Source organism: Nomia melanderi, chromosome 11 (genome assembly GCF_051020985.1).
Source record: "Nomia melanderi isolate GNS246 chromosome 11, iyNomMela1, whole genome shotgun sequence".
NCBI lineage: Eukaryota > Metazoa > Arthropoda > Insecta > Hymenoptera > Halictidae > Nomia > Nomia melanderi.
The window spans coordinates 13,987,366-14,003,495 of NC_135009.1; the positions used below are offsets into that span (position 1 = coordinate 13,987,366).

The 16,130-nt window shown below is 42.9% G+C and overlaps 1 protein-coding gene across 2 annotated transcripts in view; it reads right to left on the minus strand.

Moving 5' to 3' along the window:
• LOC116432177 (uncharacterized) overlaps window positions 1-16,130 on the minus strand; it is a 77,993-nt gene that overhangs the window by 15,902 nt on the left and 45,961 nt on the right. The window contains exon 1 of one of the 2 annotated variants that reach the window (XM_031988676.2): window positions 10,459-11,197. The exons of the other annotated variant lie outside the window; for it this stretch is intronic. Coding sequence (XP_031844536.2) covers window positions 10,459-10,474 — 16 coding nt within the window. The 5' untranslated portion in view covers window positions 10,475-11,197. Of the gene's footprint in view, window positions 1-10,458; window positions 11,198-16,130 lie in introns of those variants that run through there. 2 annotated transcript variants of the gene reach the window in all.

The following is a 16,130-nucleotide window of genomic DNA, read 5'->3' on the forward strand; positions in this document are numbered from 1 at the left end:
TGGGAAAATCCAGGCTTCCAATGCGATTCCATATAACGAGCAACGAAAAGCTCCGTGACGTGATATCGGAGCCATTAGGCGTCACGCGTCGCGATTAGACCCTAATTCGAAGAGTACAAAGTTCGATCGAGGAATCGCGTCTACGGAGATGTCGATGGAAGATTTAGTGTCAACGCGTTGGATTGATAGGTGGGTAGCTGAAGACATTGATGCTTTGACTATTGGAATTCGAAATTACTCGCTATTATTAGAGTATAGCAAGAAATTTGCTTCGACTTGTAAATTAATGGTTCGTATGTGTTATAATAAAATGGAAATATAGATTGGATGATGAGATATCTAACATTGATATGTCAGATATATTAAACTTTAAAATTAATACATATTTTGCTACGTAATTTGTGAATATTCCTTAATCAAGCTCCGTCATCTAAACGGTGTATAATTGCGAGATCTGGACAAATAGGGATTTGGAAGGAATATTTCTCACTGTTCAGTTTCTTGCTAACAATACGAAGGTTTCCAAGTTTTTTAATCGTTCCTCTTACTGGTACTGAAGTCTAATTAATAAGAAATCTATGGAAAACCGTTCATTCTCAGTTTTACCTATTAGTTTTCTCCTGTTTCATCTGAACTGATCTGGTTTACTCTGATAAATTAAAATCGAAGACCTTTAAAACGAATGTCCAAGGTAACTTGTGCAAAGAAATAATTATTAACTACATAGTTATAATTATTAATACAGTAGATCGCGAGAAGTTATATAGATCCAAATATTCCACGAATCGCTGGAATCGGCTGCAAGATAAACAGAGAATTATCCGAACATCGATGGAAATGTTACGAGAACTAATACAAGGTGAAATATTTGACAACGACGCGAGAGATTACGCTGCAATTCGTTTCGCTGGAACCGACAATATTTTCCCGAGCGATTTCTCGGCTCGATCGCCGCGGCGTCATCGAACGGTTTCGAAACACGCCACTATCTCGCCGGGATCATGATCGACGTGCTTTCTCCGAAAACTGGCTGATCTGTCGGCGTGTAAACACGAGAGACGACCTCTAGCTCGGGAGCAAACAGATTCAGTCAAGAAAATCAAGACGTTCCCGACGTCCTCGCGAGAACGTCAGCCGAGACGACGGGTGTTTACGAAAATTCCGATTTTTAGCGGATCGTTTGAATTCCAGGTGCTTCGAGCAACGTTGAAACCGCTGGACTAGATCACAAGAAATTACAGAAGCTGCAACATTGATGGAACTTCTCGAAATTCGAAAATTTCTAAAAGATTTAGGAAAATCTCAGTTTCCTCGAACACATTGGGAGATTTTGTCGCTGTACTCTTCAACGTGTTCATATTCTAACGAATAAATATTGCAAATTGAGCTAAGACAGGAAGTTTCCACGCGTTTGTTTAAACTTCATTTAGAAAGAACTTCTATAACACTGTACAATGAGTTTCAATTGGAGTGAACTATAAAATGAACACAGGTCGATGATTGGTACGAGGATCGCACAAGAATCTGAAGTTTCTGTTCCGATATTTAACACTTCGACTGCCACGTCACCCGAATTCGGGTGACATTTTTTACAGAAAATGGGACATTGATTCTTTTGACGACCGAGCAAACCGAATTTTGTTAGATACATGAGATAAGAAAGATAGTGGAGCAATTATTAAGAATTTTAATTTCTCAGTTGCTGATTACTGAGAAAAACTGTTTCGAGTAGATGGTAGTTGATGAGTGTTTGCATGGCAAAGGGTTAATCGGCTGAAAAAACAGGAATCCTGTAGAATCCTTGATACGCAAAGCGATCGCGATGAATATTAATAGAAAAATGGATGACAGCGAGGTGAAATGGGGCTCAGGTAATTATACCACGGCGAACGCGAAGTGTCGACATATTCCGGTGGAAAATAAAGGCAGAAAAACGTGGACGGGCGTGATAAATTGAAATTTTTATTTCATAGTTAGCCACGTGATGCGCGCGCGGTGAATTTATGAAAACAGAAGCCGATGCGTAACCGCTGCTTTCGTATTTACGCGTCGGATGATAAATGGGAACGGCGTTTCTCACGTTTACGGGATTTTCTTGGGAACCGGCGGGCCGCTGCGCCCGGATCGGGCAATAAACGGTTGCGGAAAATGAAAGGCGGCCTCACGGGGATCGAAGCCGCGGAAAAACTCTTTTTCTCAGGCCCGCCGCCAGTGAAACCAGAACGAATTTGTAATTGCGACACCGCGATTTTTCTGCCGCGGTTTTCTCCACGGTTCGACAGCCGGGGAATCCGGCTAACGATAGCGAAACACCGGGTCGTTCATCAATTTCACCACTGGATTATCACAATCGTTTCTTCTTTTACTTTCGTTCGTGTGCGCAAGTGTTAGTTGTCCATTGATGTTTCGTTTTCAACTTTCAACCCCTGTTCTAGCAACGTGTGTTCATAATTGTGAGGGGTTCGAGTCAAAATTTTAAAGAGAGATCAGTTGTTTCAGATATTTTAGTGTTAGAACTACTGGGACAAAATGACAATTTCTAATTTCTTTTAGAACTGCAAAGGTACATACGCGTTAAGAAATCATCAGAAAAGCTGATTTCGTAATACTTGAAGTGAAATATAAACTAATTGAAATGTTAATAAATTCAGTGTTGTTTATATATTAATGATAATATAATTAATAAAACATTGTATGTATAATGTAATTATAGAACACTTAGTTTTAAGAAATCTTAATAAGTTCGCTCATAGTTTTTATAAAGGAACTTTAAAGGGATAATTTAAATGCTTTAAGTGCTTCTTAAGTTCTAGTATTAAACTAAATTAGAGAAATATATGACCTAAGCCATATCTTTTGGTTATGGGTAGATATCTTTGAACTTTTACACTGCAATTGCCACTGTCAGTGAGTACTTGATTCAATACATTATACAATTTAATTGGCATCAGCCTTTTACTTTCATTTACGAAAGCGAAAGACAGGTTTCGTATCATTTAACCAGAAGGTGGAATCGCAGCTGAAGTTTCACGAAGATCTCTTTATAAAGTTTCTCGGACTGGGTTGAATTTGAACGGAATACGGAGTTCGGAACAGTTGCGTGTACTATAAATGCAGAAAAACCGCAGTCCAGTAATTACCACATTGCGGATTTTACATGATTATAGTAAATTCCGATTCGCGGAACATAATAACTGAAAGAGTTAATTTGGTTTAATTGATGTTCTCATTTAATGGAACCTTTAACTCGGAGAATGTGTGTCTGTTTATTTTACAAATTGGCCGTTGGAAATGGAAACGGGAGGTTCGACGCAACTGACGATGCTTCGGGGATCATTTAACAATCATCTGCCTTTTGATCACTCGTTGGACATTTTACGAAATTCCATCGAGAATTACTACAATCTACTAATAACCCTTCGAATCTCATTCTCTCAACTAAAAATCATCCACACAAAGGTTCCTCCGAACCCTAAAAGATTCAACAATTCAACCCCTCTCAACATCTCTACCCCAATATAACCCAAAGAACACGTTTCAAATCATATAAACTCTCGAACATCTCTAATTTCACCTAAACACGTTGAAGTATCACCTACACAAAAATCCTCTAACAAACCCCAAAAGTTTCCAAATCTCGAATTAACTTCTCAACCCCTATTATCGCTAACAGAGGCCAGCATAAATCATGACACGTTAATTATCATCGCGAACACACGTGAATCTATCTTCAGGCAAGACGAATCTACGTGGCACGGAACGATCGTCAACGACGAAATTATTATCGAGTAACTAACGATCCAGAGATAGGGGGTGATTGTAAGCGATGTTTTTGCCCTCGAGCGACAATAATCAGTCGCAGGTTGAAGGCGTAGTTAACTATAAGCAGCTAAAGCCCTGAGAAAATTGCCCTCATGAATTTAATAAATCCCAGAGGATGATCGATCCTCCGCCGATCCAACGGGGGGGTGGCGCGGCTGTATACGTGTCATCGGGTTCTTCTCCGGGTGTTACGATTGGCCGGGTGGACGGCGTCGTCCGCGTGTAACAATGTCACGGGAAAGAATCTCTCCGTATACGTGGCCCAACCGTGTGTTTCCGCATGTACCTTAGAAACGCGGTTGTCATACCCACAGGGCACGGGGCGTATGGATCGTTCCTCGCGCACAATCGCAACAGCTCGGCGCGCGCGTCGATTCCCGCCTCGCGACCCCCGGAATTCGCTTCATCCGTCCGTTTCACCGGCGATCATCGCGAATTCTTTTAATCCCTTGCCCGACGATTTATTTCGCAACTGTGATCGATGCGACTAGTTTGTCGTTAATCATTTATCGAGGGAAGGGGCGAGGTGGGATCTTTGTTAACCCTTGGCAGTCCTATGTCGAGGCAAACTCGACATGTTTTATTGCAATCTCTACCTGTTTTAACAATTTTTTCTATATTTATTTTAGTATCACAATTAGTACCATTTGAAGGTAATATTTCAATGACTCCCGAATATTCTTGAATAAATAAATGCGTCATATGAAGCTGCAATTGAATGAACTAACGTCGACGTGAACCTCAAAGTGAGAAACTAAGAGCACTTCGGACCGCAAAGGGTTAATGATTTATCAAAGATAGGGGTGAGTTTAGTGATTAACCGCGTTAATGATTTATTGAAAACAGGGGTGAATTTGGATTAACTTTGTTAATGATTCATTGAAAAGTGATGGGATGGGTTTCGATTAACTTTGTTACTGGTTTATTGAGAAAAGTGGTGAGTTTGAATTAACTGCGTTGTTAATGATTTATTGGAGAAAAGGAAGGGAAAAATAATTGATAATAGACGAATTTCGTTTGAATTCAAGAGTACCGAGGACTCATGATCATCATTCTCTATATAGAACGAAATGACTGAGTCATGTCGCGAGTTGAAAGGATTAATCGATACGTAATACAAATTTCATTGGTCGACTGTGAATCTTCATAGAAATTCAAGGTTTCAAGAATGCAACCAGAAAATGAAAATTCAACGTTCCAAGAGGGTAATTAGAATACAATTACCGTTTCTGTAATATCGCGTCTCGAAGTTTCCCATAAATACATAGAAATCAGCTGGCAAGTCATTGATAACAGACGAGAAGCGATATATCGCATTCTGCTTCATTTTGTTCTACTTGATGGACAATTATCTATATACTCCTAAATCTGTTTCCAAGATGAAGTTCCCGCCGCGGAAGAAGATGCGCCGCAAAGATACGCTTCGCCTTTAAAATAATCTTCCAGTCGCCGCTTGAATTAGTTTTAACGAGTGTTTGTCTTTCAATCCGTTCGTTAAGGAATTCTTTGTCGCGTAGATAGAGGCGGCTGTGAATGGCCAGGTAATTTGTTCCTCTCGCAATCGGTTAACAGGTTTTCAACGAACGATTTCGAACCGACGTCACATTTTTCCCAACGACGACACGACCTTAGCCGCAAGTCAACGGACTCTCTTCTGCTGTGTGGATATTCAAAATAATTTTTTCACCCGATCACGGGTTCACCGGGTTCACCTCTTGTTGTTCCTCGCAGGACAACGACCCCGCGGACTCGTCCCGAAGTCTCCCACTTTTCGGATCCTCCGACTGAACGACCATGAACTTGAATCCGACCGATGTGTCTTTTGATATCGATCCACGCGTTCGTACGCTCGACCATAAACGTGCCGAATAAAATTCACGCGAATGAAGGACGAGACGAATTCATAACACTAACCGCCATTCGATCCGACACGGAACAATTACGAACTTCGAAATTCAGTACCAACCCCCTAGGGCACACCGGGAATCGGATCAGTTCGGATTTAACTCGAAAAATTAGTAGTTAAACGTTAGAATGAATATTTTTCTTCGTAGATTCCTTATTAACCAGTTAAGTGTGGAAAATCTCTCCTTTTGCGCGCAATAAAATCAAATAATGAAGTGTATACTCGTTAAATGCATGCCAAATGCACTTAAATTATATCCTAACGAAAAACTAAAGCGAAACGAATTGCACGTTTGTCTCAAAAAATAATCCATCGTTGAAAAGGTCAGCACTATTAAGAGTTTTAAGATGACCTGTGTACTCGTCGAACACAGTTAACTGGTTAATCGAGATTCACCTTCAATATCAGTGAAAGAATGATTAATAAACCTAAAAACCTTCGCGACAAACAGGAAACTGAAAATATCCGTCTAAAATCACAGAACGAATAAGATGTTTCTCACTTTCCAGTTTTCTGCTGGATCTACCCCACGTGACAACATAATATAATAGTTCCTTAATTTATGCAAAATTTGCGTTTAACACTATAGATCGAAGTGACCTATTTCTAAATTCTTTTGCACTATTAAAAAGATTACCGGGGAAATTCGTTTATGTAACGTGTAAACCGAATTACAACTCGCTGGAAATCTGAATAGGTTATAGAGTTTCCACGGAGAAAATTAAAAGTCAGTTTTAGAGTTAAGGTTAAGTGCTTTCAAGTTTGAAATTCGAAAGGGTTTCCAGGTTTCTGCGAGGAGTTCCGCGAGTCCAGGTGACTTCGATGCCGGAAGGGACAGCCGAAACGTTTCCGTCTGGCCGTTAACGAGCCCTGCGTTAATTGGAATGTTCCGAGGGGGAGACGGTTGGACGTAGGGTGAGAAAAGGGAGTGGTTGACTTTACATGCCACGCCCTAATTCAGCTTTTACGGGTCCGTAGCCCGGTATCCCGACGTTTTACCCCGTGAAAATGTAATTCTCCCGGTTGTCTATTTTAGGCATGAATCTTTGGTCCCCCTCCGATCATCAACATCAAGCTACCATTCTTTTTAATTGAATTCTCGTGTAGATCGGTAGAGTAGATTCGTGAATGCGTGGAATAAAAATTTAGCAGAATTAAGTATAAATGTACTAGTAGAACATAGAATATTAATAAAATAAAACTTTCAATTTCGATACTATCTATTAATATAGATCTTAACTCTTAAAAAGAGTCCAAGGATTTTGTTAATATTTTAAAGAATTTTAGGATCTTGTGGATTTAGGAAGAAAATTCGCGTTAAAAGATACTTTGAATTTTTGGAAGTCTCGTTTAGAGACGAGTTCCATTGTCATCGTTTCAATCCAAGATGGACTCAATTATATGATCTGTACAGGCTTCTAATTAGCACGAACAAAAGAGATCATTTCGTTGGAAGAAATAATGGAGATAAAAATAGTTCTAATCCATGGAATAATAAATGTTCACTGAACACTAAGGGCGAGGGGTTGGAAACGAATTGAATGAAAAAAAAAGAAGAATTATCTTCAAGGTGTCCACGGAATTATCTCTCGGTCCGCGACGATCACAGCCGGCGAACGATATCGTCGATCGATCGTCCGAGGTGAAGAGCAATGGCGACCGAAATCGTTCGAGATGGGAGTAGCCGCGCGCCGGGAAACGAAAGCTTACGAGATAACGAGATTACGCGAATCGCGGCGGGTGACGCAACCGGGAGAGCTCGTCCTACCGAGTGTCAGTTTCCAGGAAGCTCGTATCGATTCTTTTTTCACTTTTAACCCGATATACGCCGTGATTCCGATATTAAGAGCCGACGTGAACGCTGGAAGTATGCGGATGTTTATTCTACGTTTAGATCTTCTTTTATCATTACATACAATTTTTATGTTTCTATACTTTTGTATATTCTTCATTACGTATCGAATGTTTAATATTCGAGACTTAGATCTCTTGGAAGTTCAATCGTTTGCGAAGATTCTTTGGAATGCAAAAGCTTCAGCAGACGAAGCTAAATTATGTCGATTAGACAGTAAATCTACCAGATAGGCCGAAATGATCTTGATTTCATTTTGAAATCTGAGTCTTCAAGTTTCGGAGGAATTTCAAAAAGTCGCTCGGTAGTTTTAGTGTTGAATAAAAGGAAACTACGTACTGATCTCTTGCTTTGAAAAATTCAATTATTTGTTTGCTACTAGGTGCTCTAAATATGAACATTTGATCTTGAAATTAAAGACAGACGATTAGGGTGCCCGAGTGATTGGACCACAGAATCGACGTAATCGTTTAACAACGTTTGTTTATGAAAATTCTACTATATATCATTCCAATATTCACGAAAATCCAACGTGGATCTAGTCGACGCGACCTGTAAAGCTAGAGATCACGTCGCGATCGCTTACGTGTCCCATCTCGTCCAATCTCTTATCGATGTCCGAAGAAAGAGAATGCCGAATGGTAGCTCCAAGTCCACCGCTGATAAGGACCTTCCTTATCTCTCACGGAGCACTTATTTCCACGTGAAACCGATCACGGATTAGGTGTACCCGGGGATTCACCAGGAACCACCCTATGAAAATCGATTCCCTCCTATTTCAATTTTCAACCCTTATCTCGATACCTAACAATACTATCACATTCGTTTGAATCGTATAACATTCACACACAAATCTTTCATTTGCAATGCAAACGTCGCGACGAGAAAGTTTGAAGAATAATTCAAAGTAATTGAAAGAATCGATCATTGTATTCTTGAAAGTTAAATCCTTGCTAAATATGGAGTCGTTTAGATATGTAAATGCTTCGGGTAATATGCTTCTATTAATTAGTAACTATTATAAATTCTATCAATCCGCGAAGTACTCTGATAATTAAATATAACAATTAACCAAGTCTAAATTTATAATAGCCACTATTCAGTGAACTAAGTCTCGTTTCAGTTTTCCCGTTTCTCGTCGTTAACATTGACACAGAATGCCGAAGATCCCCGTTACGGAATTAATGGGGACCGGCCCGATACTCATCGACGTTTCATGCGTTAATCGAAAGACACGAGATAAGGGGGCTAAGCTGTCCCGATAACGATTCGTCGCGGCGCGCGTTCGGCTCGTCGACCGGCGAAATTCGGTCGTTTCCTGTCGCCATCGCCCGCAGGAAACGGTTCCCAGGCTCGTGACGAGGGCGAAAACGTTAACTCCCCGATCTCGCGCGAGGGGACAGCTCGCTCGAGAAGAAAAAACGGACACCGGGTATACGATCCGTTGGCTAGCTGCTTTTTTTCTCTTTCTCCCTGTACTCGACTGATCACAACAGTCTCCTTGAGCGCGAAAATAAAACAAAAGACGCTCGGCGAAACCATCTCGATCGAGGCTGATCTTGAGTACAGATGTCGATCGAATTTTAATTTAGAATATCCAATCTTTCGAATCCCTTCGAGATAAACGAGCTCAATTCGCGAGATGAATTAGCATTAGCGATCTAGATACCAAATTGAATAGCATCACAAAATCTCGAAAATTCACGGTTCTTTTAAACTAATCGTTCACGAATATTACATACATTCTATAATTCTTCTATATTAATTATTTCCTCAAAATTATTAACATTTATCGATTTATATTAATCATATTGCTGGATCAAGTTGTACGTTCATTTTCTCTAGTCGTGTTTCGATACAAAGTTTCGAAAGAAGAAATCGAAAACGGTAATTCCAGCGTCGAAGACGGCTCGTCCTAATGACATTCATGATCGTGCGGTCTCACGAATGAAATAATAAAGGAGACCTTCGAGAGCTCTTCCAGATAAAGTCACGTTCCCTCGCGCACCGGGAAAGGAGCGCGAAACATTGTTTCGCATAAAATGGATCGCGCGGCGTTCTCGTTCGTCAGATCTCGCCGGCAGATCGTCATCTCGGCCCGGCCGCGGCGTCGAAGGCAATCTTCCGATAGAACTTATCTGCGATAAAGCCGACCCCCACCTTCGCCAACGGGAATCTCTGCCGCAATATTCGACGGCGCACCTGCGAGACGTTGATAGATCATCTCCACCGGCGATCCATTAAGAATATTCAACGATGAGGAGACAATCGTCGACATCCTCGCCGCGATAACGAGACACAGTTTTCCGAGCGCGGACAAAGAGAGTTTTTATTTCTAATAAAGCCGACTGCTCCGCGCTTAATCACCGTTCACGGGATCCCGATCCTCGGTTAGATCATCTCGACGACGCCGTCCGCAGGAACAATCGTTAGACCAATTACAAACATAATGACCCGCGGGTTTGATGCGTGTATGAAAAGGAATGAAACAGCAAGACGGTTGAAGTTAGAAATACGAATGTACAAGTTATTCCTTTGTATTCAATTATTTTAATAGAATCTAGTTTGATCGTAATAAACGAGCTTTAAGATTCATCTATTCTCCCTATGATCCCCCGATAGCATCAAAAATATCGAACGTTCCCCAAAATCTCCAAAATCAACGAAGGAACGGTACAAATTTCAAACTTCTCAGAAACAATCAACATCCGAGGAACAAAGCAAAGGTCCCATAAACTCGAGAAGCCCGCACGACCGAGAGAGACGCGGCCGGCCGAGATCCACCATTTCACGCGTCGAGATCCCGGAAGCCTCAGCCCGCCGGAGCATCCTCATCCCGTCGCCTGCTCGTCCGCGAGACAAAAACTAGAGCACATACCTTTCGAGTAATCCATGGTCGGATGTCGTCAACGCCGTAGGCAAGTCATGAAGCCTCAAGGTCGGTCCCGGCACTTCACACCCAAACAAACGCGCCACGCAGCACTGAACACGAAAGACGGGTATACCACTGTCAACAATAGTCTTGGGATCTCGCTGGACCCGGGTTACAGCAGTGGCAGCCTCATCAAGGACCCTCGGTGTGTCTAACCAAGATGATCCTCGAAGGGTTGAAATATATCTCTTGGCTCCCGAGAGCCGCTACCTCCTAACAAACGATCGAGCTGTCCGTTCAGCGATGACGAGAACTCGTCGCTGTCGCGTGTCCTCACATCACACCGCGGAGGATGCGAATATGATATCAGAGAGAACCCCGACCGATGAAGAGTGTCACACTTGGGCACCGCTCTTGGTGCTCTCGCTGGCGATGCGTCGCGTACGAAGGACGACTGTCGAGTAAAGGACTCGTGTCGCTGACGGAAGCAGGCCGCACTGCCGGGGGACCTCAAGCAGACGGTCCTACCTGGAGAGCACCGACGGAGGGGGAGAGGGAGGGGCGGGGATATATACTTGGGTCACCGGTTCGAGGGCGGGACGGAGGGGGCAGGCAGGAGAGCGCGGCCACGCACGAGATCGACGCACCCACGGAGGGGGGAGAGCGCAAGGTCCATGAGAACGGGTCACGACTATCCTACCTCACCGCGGAGAAGTGACACGGCGCTTCTGACAATTTCTCTCCGGGCGCAGCTCGGGAGCCTCATCATCCCCCCCACCTGCTCTCTTTCACCGGCCGTCCATCCCCCCACCGCGGCCACAGCCGTCCCACCACGTCGCCGGTTCCTCTGTCCGTGGCTGCCCCCACCAATCGGGCAGCTCCCCACTAAGCCAGCAGCTCTCGCGGACCCCTAGGTCTCCGGCTGTTCCTCTCTCCCTCTGTCCCGTTGGCTGGCTCGTGGGGGATAGTTCGTCTGCGTTGGATCTGCTAGCTCTTCGAGCCGTCCCCCACTATCGGCTTCCTACTCCCGCACCCCCACGGCGAGCTTCGCGAACGCGGAACCCTCTCCTACGTTCGCCGGCGGGTGTTCGTCTTTCTTGCACCCTTTGGATAGGTGGGACTCTTTGTCTTCGGAACGGCTGTCCCCACTAGCTCCCGCGGCTCTGTCCTCGTCGGATGGGTGGGTGGGCTGGTTCTTCTCTTTCTCTGTCCACCTGTTTTCTTCTCTGTCCTCTCTTCTTCGGCTCCTGTCCTCCCACCACCGACGTTGCGTCGTCCACGGCTCTCTCGGACGCTTTTTCTTCTCACTCGCTCGAATCGACCCCCACCTGTCCGCCGTCTGTGTCGGCTCTCGGTGTGCGTGGGTGTGCGCGCGTCTGCGGCTCACGGGTCCGCCACTCGCCGAACGGGCTTAATACGCTTCTCCGGATCCGATACGCTTCCCTCTTTCGATCGGCCGAGCGCATCCGCGCCGGCGAACGCTGCACCGTTCCTCCGGGCTGCAACGGCAGTTACGTAAAGGGGTGGGACAGGGTTTCTAACGTCTCCTGAGCTTCTCTTTCTGGGTTTTGGGTTCTTCTGGGGAGGATGGGTGTTGGGCGCTTTTTCAGACGGCCAGCTGCAGCGGGAGTTACGTAAAGGGGTGGGACAGGGTTTCAAACTTCCCCCGAGGTTTTCTTTTCGGGTTCTGCGCTTTTCTGGAGGATGATTGGAATGATTACAGCTTGGTGTAGATTGTTGGGAAATGTACTTTGTCTTTTTCTAGTCTACTGAGGAATGCAATGTGAGGTTCATGTGTTTTGTACGGTTGCAATGAAATTAGTATTGTAACGAGGGTTTGATTAGGGGATGGAAATTTGTCTTGCATGTTTTACACTGCGATATATATTTTTCTGATGCATTTTCTATGTGACTTAATGACGATAATTGTATATTCTCGTGTCTGATTTTATTCTTTGTAACCCTGGATTGACGTCGTTTCAAGAATTGAATTTCTTACGAGGGTTGGAAGATCGAAAATAAAGGTGGTATATTTTTCGCTACGAAAATGAGAAACTTATAAGAAACCGTAGTATCCTTGAAACTTTTCCGTTTTTGTTTGCTAGTGCCAGCGAAGTTTGTTATCAAAGTCGTTCAGAAGGAGTCTGGAATAATGCACAACGCGGATCGTGAAAATTGTCGTCGATAGTTCCCCGCCGATAAGGCACAAGGTCACCGTCATTGGATGGATGACCGAGCATTAAAGTTTCGTTAGATAATGTATGCTAGAACTTGCGTCAGCTAGCAACCAGAACAACAAGGAATGAATTGCGAACGATGCTCAGCATTGTTCGTTCGCGATAGAATTCCGCGAAAACGGAATTTCAAATATTCACCCTTTAACATTTAACATTCCCTAATAAAATACAGACGACATTCTATCAAACCTATCAATTGAACATTAAATATCAAACTTAATCATTTCATCGTACCAATAAAATCGCTCAAAATTCCTCACATTTCTTCCTACTAATAAATAAATGAAAATCTATATCTCCATAATTCGCATAAATTATATTCTACAAGATTTCAATATCAACCCACATCACTACTATCAAACATCATCAAACCATCAAATTACTCGTTCCACGTCACAGTCAAAGACAAAATGACTCATCACAAAGGCCTCGTTAAAATATAATTGTACCCAAACGAGGACCAAACTCTACAATGTACAATCCACCGAAGGTTCATTAAGAACTTTCTTAATTATACTTCCTTAAACCTTAGTCAATTGTATTTTCAAGCAGAACGTGCTCGGATCCGTTTAGTCGTTATCCGAGCTCGCTCTTTGTTATCTCCAAGAAACACTTCGACCATCGGGAATGGCCGGGTCCAGGTCTGAGCGGGGTGCAATATATAATATCTAAAATGTTCGTGCCGCAGGCGACAAAGGATTTAATCGAATGAAATCCGCCGCGGACGTCTCAGGTAGCCGGCGCGAGATTAACATACGGACGCAACCCTGGCGGGGCCGTTTCTGCTCGTTTACCCGGATGACGCTTAATGTGTCTTCGAGGACAATGGCCGAGGACCCCGGAGGACAAAACGGAGTCAACCGTCGACTCGCATTATTTTATTGGGTCTCCGAAGATTGGGCGGCTGTTTGGCCAACACTCCTCGAAGGTTATACTTTCTTTTCATACACCCTGCGCGGCCAGGTACCCAACGGGGTGCATTGTCGCGAAAGGTTAGAAGGGGGTGGTCAAGCGAAACGGACTTGTAAGTGAGTATTACATATGTATGTTTTACAAATTACCATCTAGCTTCTTCTAACTTGTCATTATAAAGAGATGTTGAGAAAATCAATTGTAGTGAATCTTTGAATGAGTACGAGATTGGTTGTATGAAGAATGAGAGAATGTGATTGAGTGTTGATAAATACAGAAAGAGAAGGAAGGATGAACATTGAGAAACCATTTCATACAAAATTAAATTAAGTATGTCATTGTTAAGAAATGTTAAGTATGTTTAATAAAGAACTTTCGAACGGGAATCGTCGAGAAAATCTGTAAATCATCGAAAGTGAAACTCTCTGTAGACATTTGGAACTTACAGAGGATCGCTCAATGATTACGTACTGATTGGGGTGACAATGCTTCGAAATGATTTACCTGTACCCGTGGATTTTCGTTGGACCCAGTCGCGCACACAATCGGGCGCATGATTATCGAAACGATGGAGCTCCTTCGATCCTTTTTCCTCTTTCCTGCTAATTAGCAGTAACTCCGTTGCTATGACAAGGTGATCTCCGTTGGGGGTAGTCCCTAATTGCTTATAATTAGCCCTATGGAGTGGGAATGGTCCCTGTGGCAATATCATGCCTGAATTTCAGGAAATTCGCCTTCGAAATCTTTGTTCCTCGATGTCAAGAGCATCGACGGTTCTGTGTGACCTTTGTCTCCATTGAACGCTTCACTCGTTACAGGTAGAGAGAAGACAAAGCGATTGTTGCACCATGGAATTCCATGGAATTGCAGGGGATATGTTACTCGCGACAGTTGTAAAGCTGGAAGCGATTATTATTCACGGGAATTTTATGCGTTTATGGGGGATGAAGGTGTCCATACAAGCACCAAGTAATTACACGATGGAATCTTACGTTACTGCTTGTAGGGGATAATGATATTTGTGAAAATTGTGAGGCAAGGAATAATTATTATATTGTAGAAAATAAACACGTTATATTCATAATATAAACATATTTTTAAATGACCCAACTTTCGCTGGGTACGACAAAAAATTGTTACGACAAAAAATTGTTGAATATCAAATTTTATAGTTTTACTACGTGAAATCAAGTGGTGACTGAGAGTCTCTCGAGTGCAAAAGTTTAAGCAACTAACGCTCTGAGAGGCTTTGCAAATGACTTTCCAATAGCATCACGTAAAGGTCACCGTGAAAGTGTCAAGGGTGAATAAGTGTAATTGTAAAACATCCCAAATTTCCGTGCCAGTGAACATGTCAACGTCGTATTTCAGATTCTCTACACAACATCAACACGATATCATAGGTCAAGGGGTTAAGATTCGTTTGATCTCTCTGGACCGTTTCCCAACTTCCCCGACGTACCCTCTTCCACCCAGGTACGCAACGGAGGAAACGGTTAAACGTCAACTGCCCTTTCCGTTTTTTTCCCGCTCGTTTTTTGTTTCTCCGGGGATCTAATTTGACTTCCGACAGGTCCAGAGATCGGAGCGACCATCGAGGGTAACTTCCTCCGGCCCCTTTCGTTTCCAGCAGGTCACGATGGACCATCTGGACATCGCGGTCAATCCCTTTCCTCCGACTTTCATTCTTTGTTTGTTCACCTCGCCTTTTTTATCGGGCCACGAATAAAGGGGCCGCGGTAATGAAGGCTCCGCCGACAGCGAAGGAGTCGATGGTCCTTCGCGCGGAAGGAAGTGCATTCATCTCTCGACGGTAATTGTCGTGATTACGCAACGTATCACTTTCAATGAGAACGCGTTCGGCACTTAACCCCTTGCCTTATGACAACGTGTCAGACTCGTGAAGATTTTAAACAGAGTTTGACAAACGTACATATTACTTAATTTTTGTGAATACGAATTGAATGGTACTCTTTTGTTACGAATTATTATAGATTAGAGAAAACATAGGTGTAGAATATGCCTAGGATTTTTGTCTTTTTTCAATAAATTTTTAATAACAAAGTAGATCATAGTTGAGAAAGAAAGGTGAAGGGGTTAACCCTTTGCACTCGAAAGCTTTTGCCTGGAAATATTCAACGTTTTCCGAGATGTAGTCGAGATATAGTCAATTATATTTCTAATGAGAAGAAAATTGAGAAAGGGCTGTTGCTAATTTAGTTCTGAAATTAGCATAGTTTTTTAGGAAATGTCTAAAATTTAATCGAGGAAAAGTGGTTGATCTGAGAGGATGATTTTGAAGAATTGAAAGCTGGTGAAAGAAACTTCAATGGTTTCGAAGTGTTTTTGAATTATAGAAGACTTTGTTGATGTTTCTGGTTTCAATATTTGACAGTGACACTGATTTTCCTTAGAAAATCAGACAGTGCTGTATATATACTGACTCTTACTGTAAATCTCGAGCAACATTGCAGAATTTTTCAGACCATAACAATGAAACACTCAGATTTCCATAGCTGCAATTTTCTA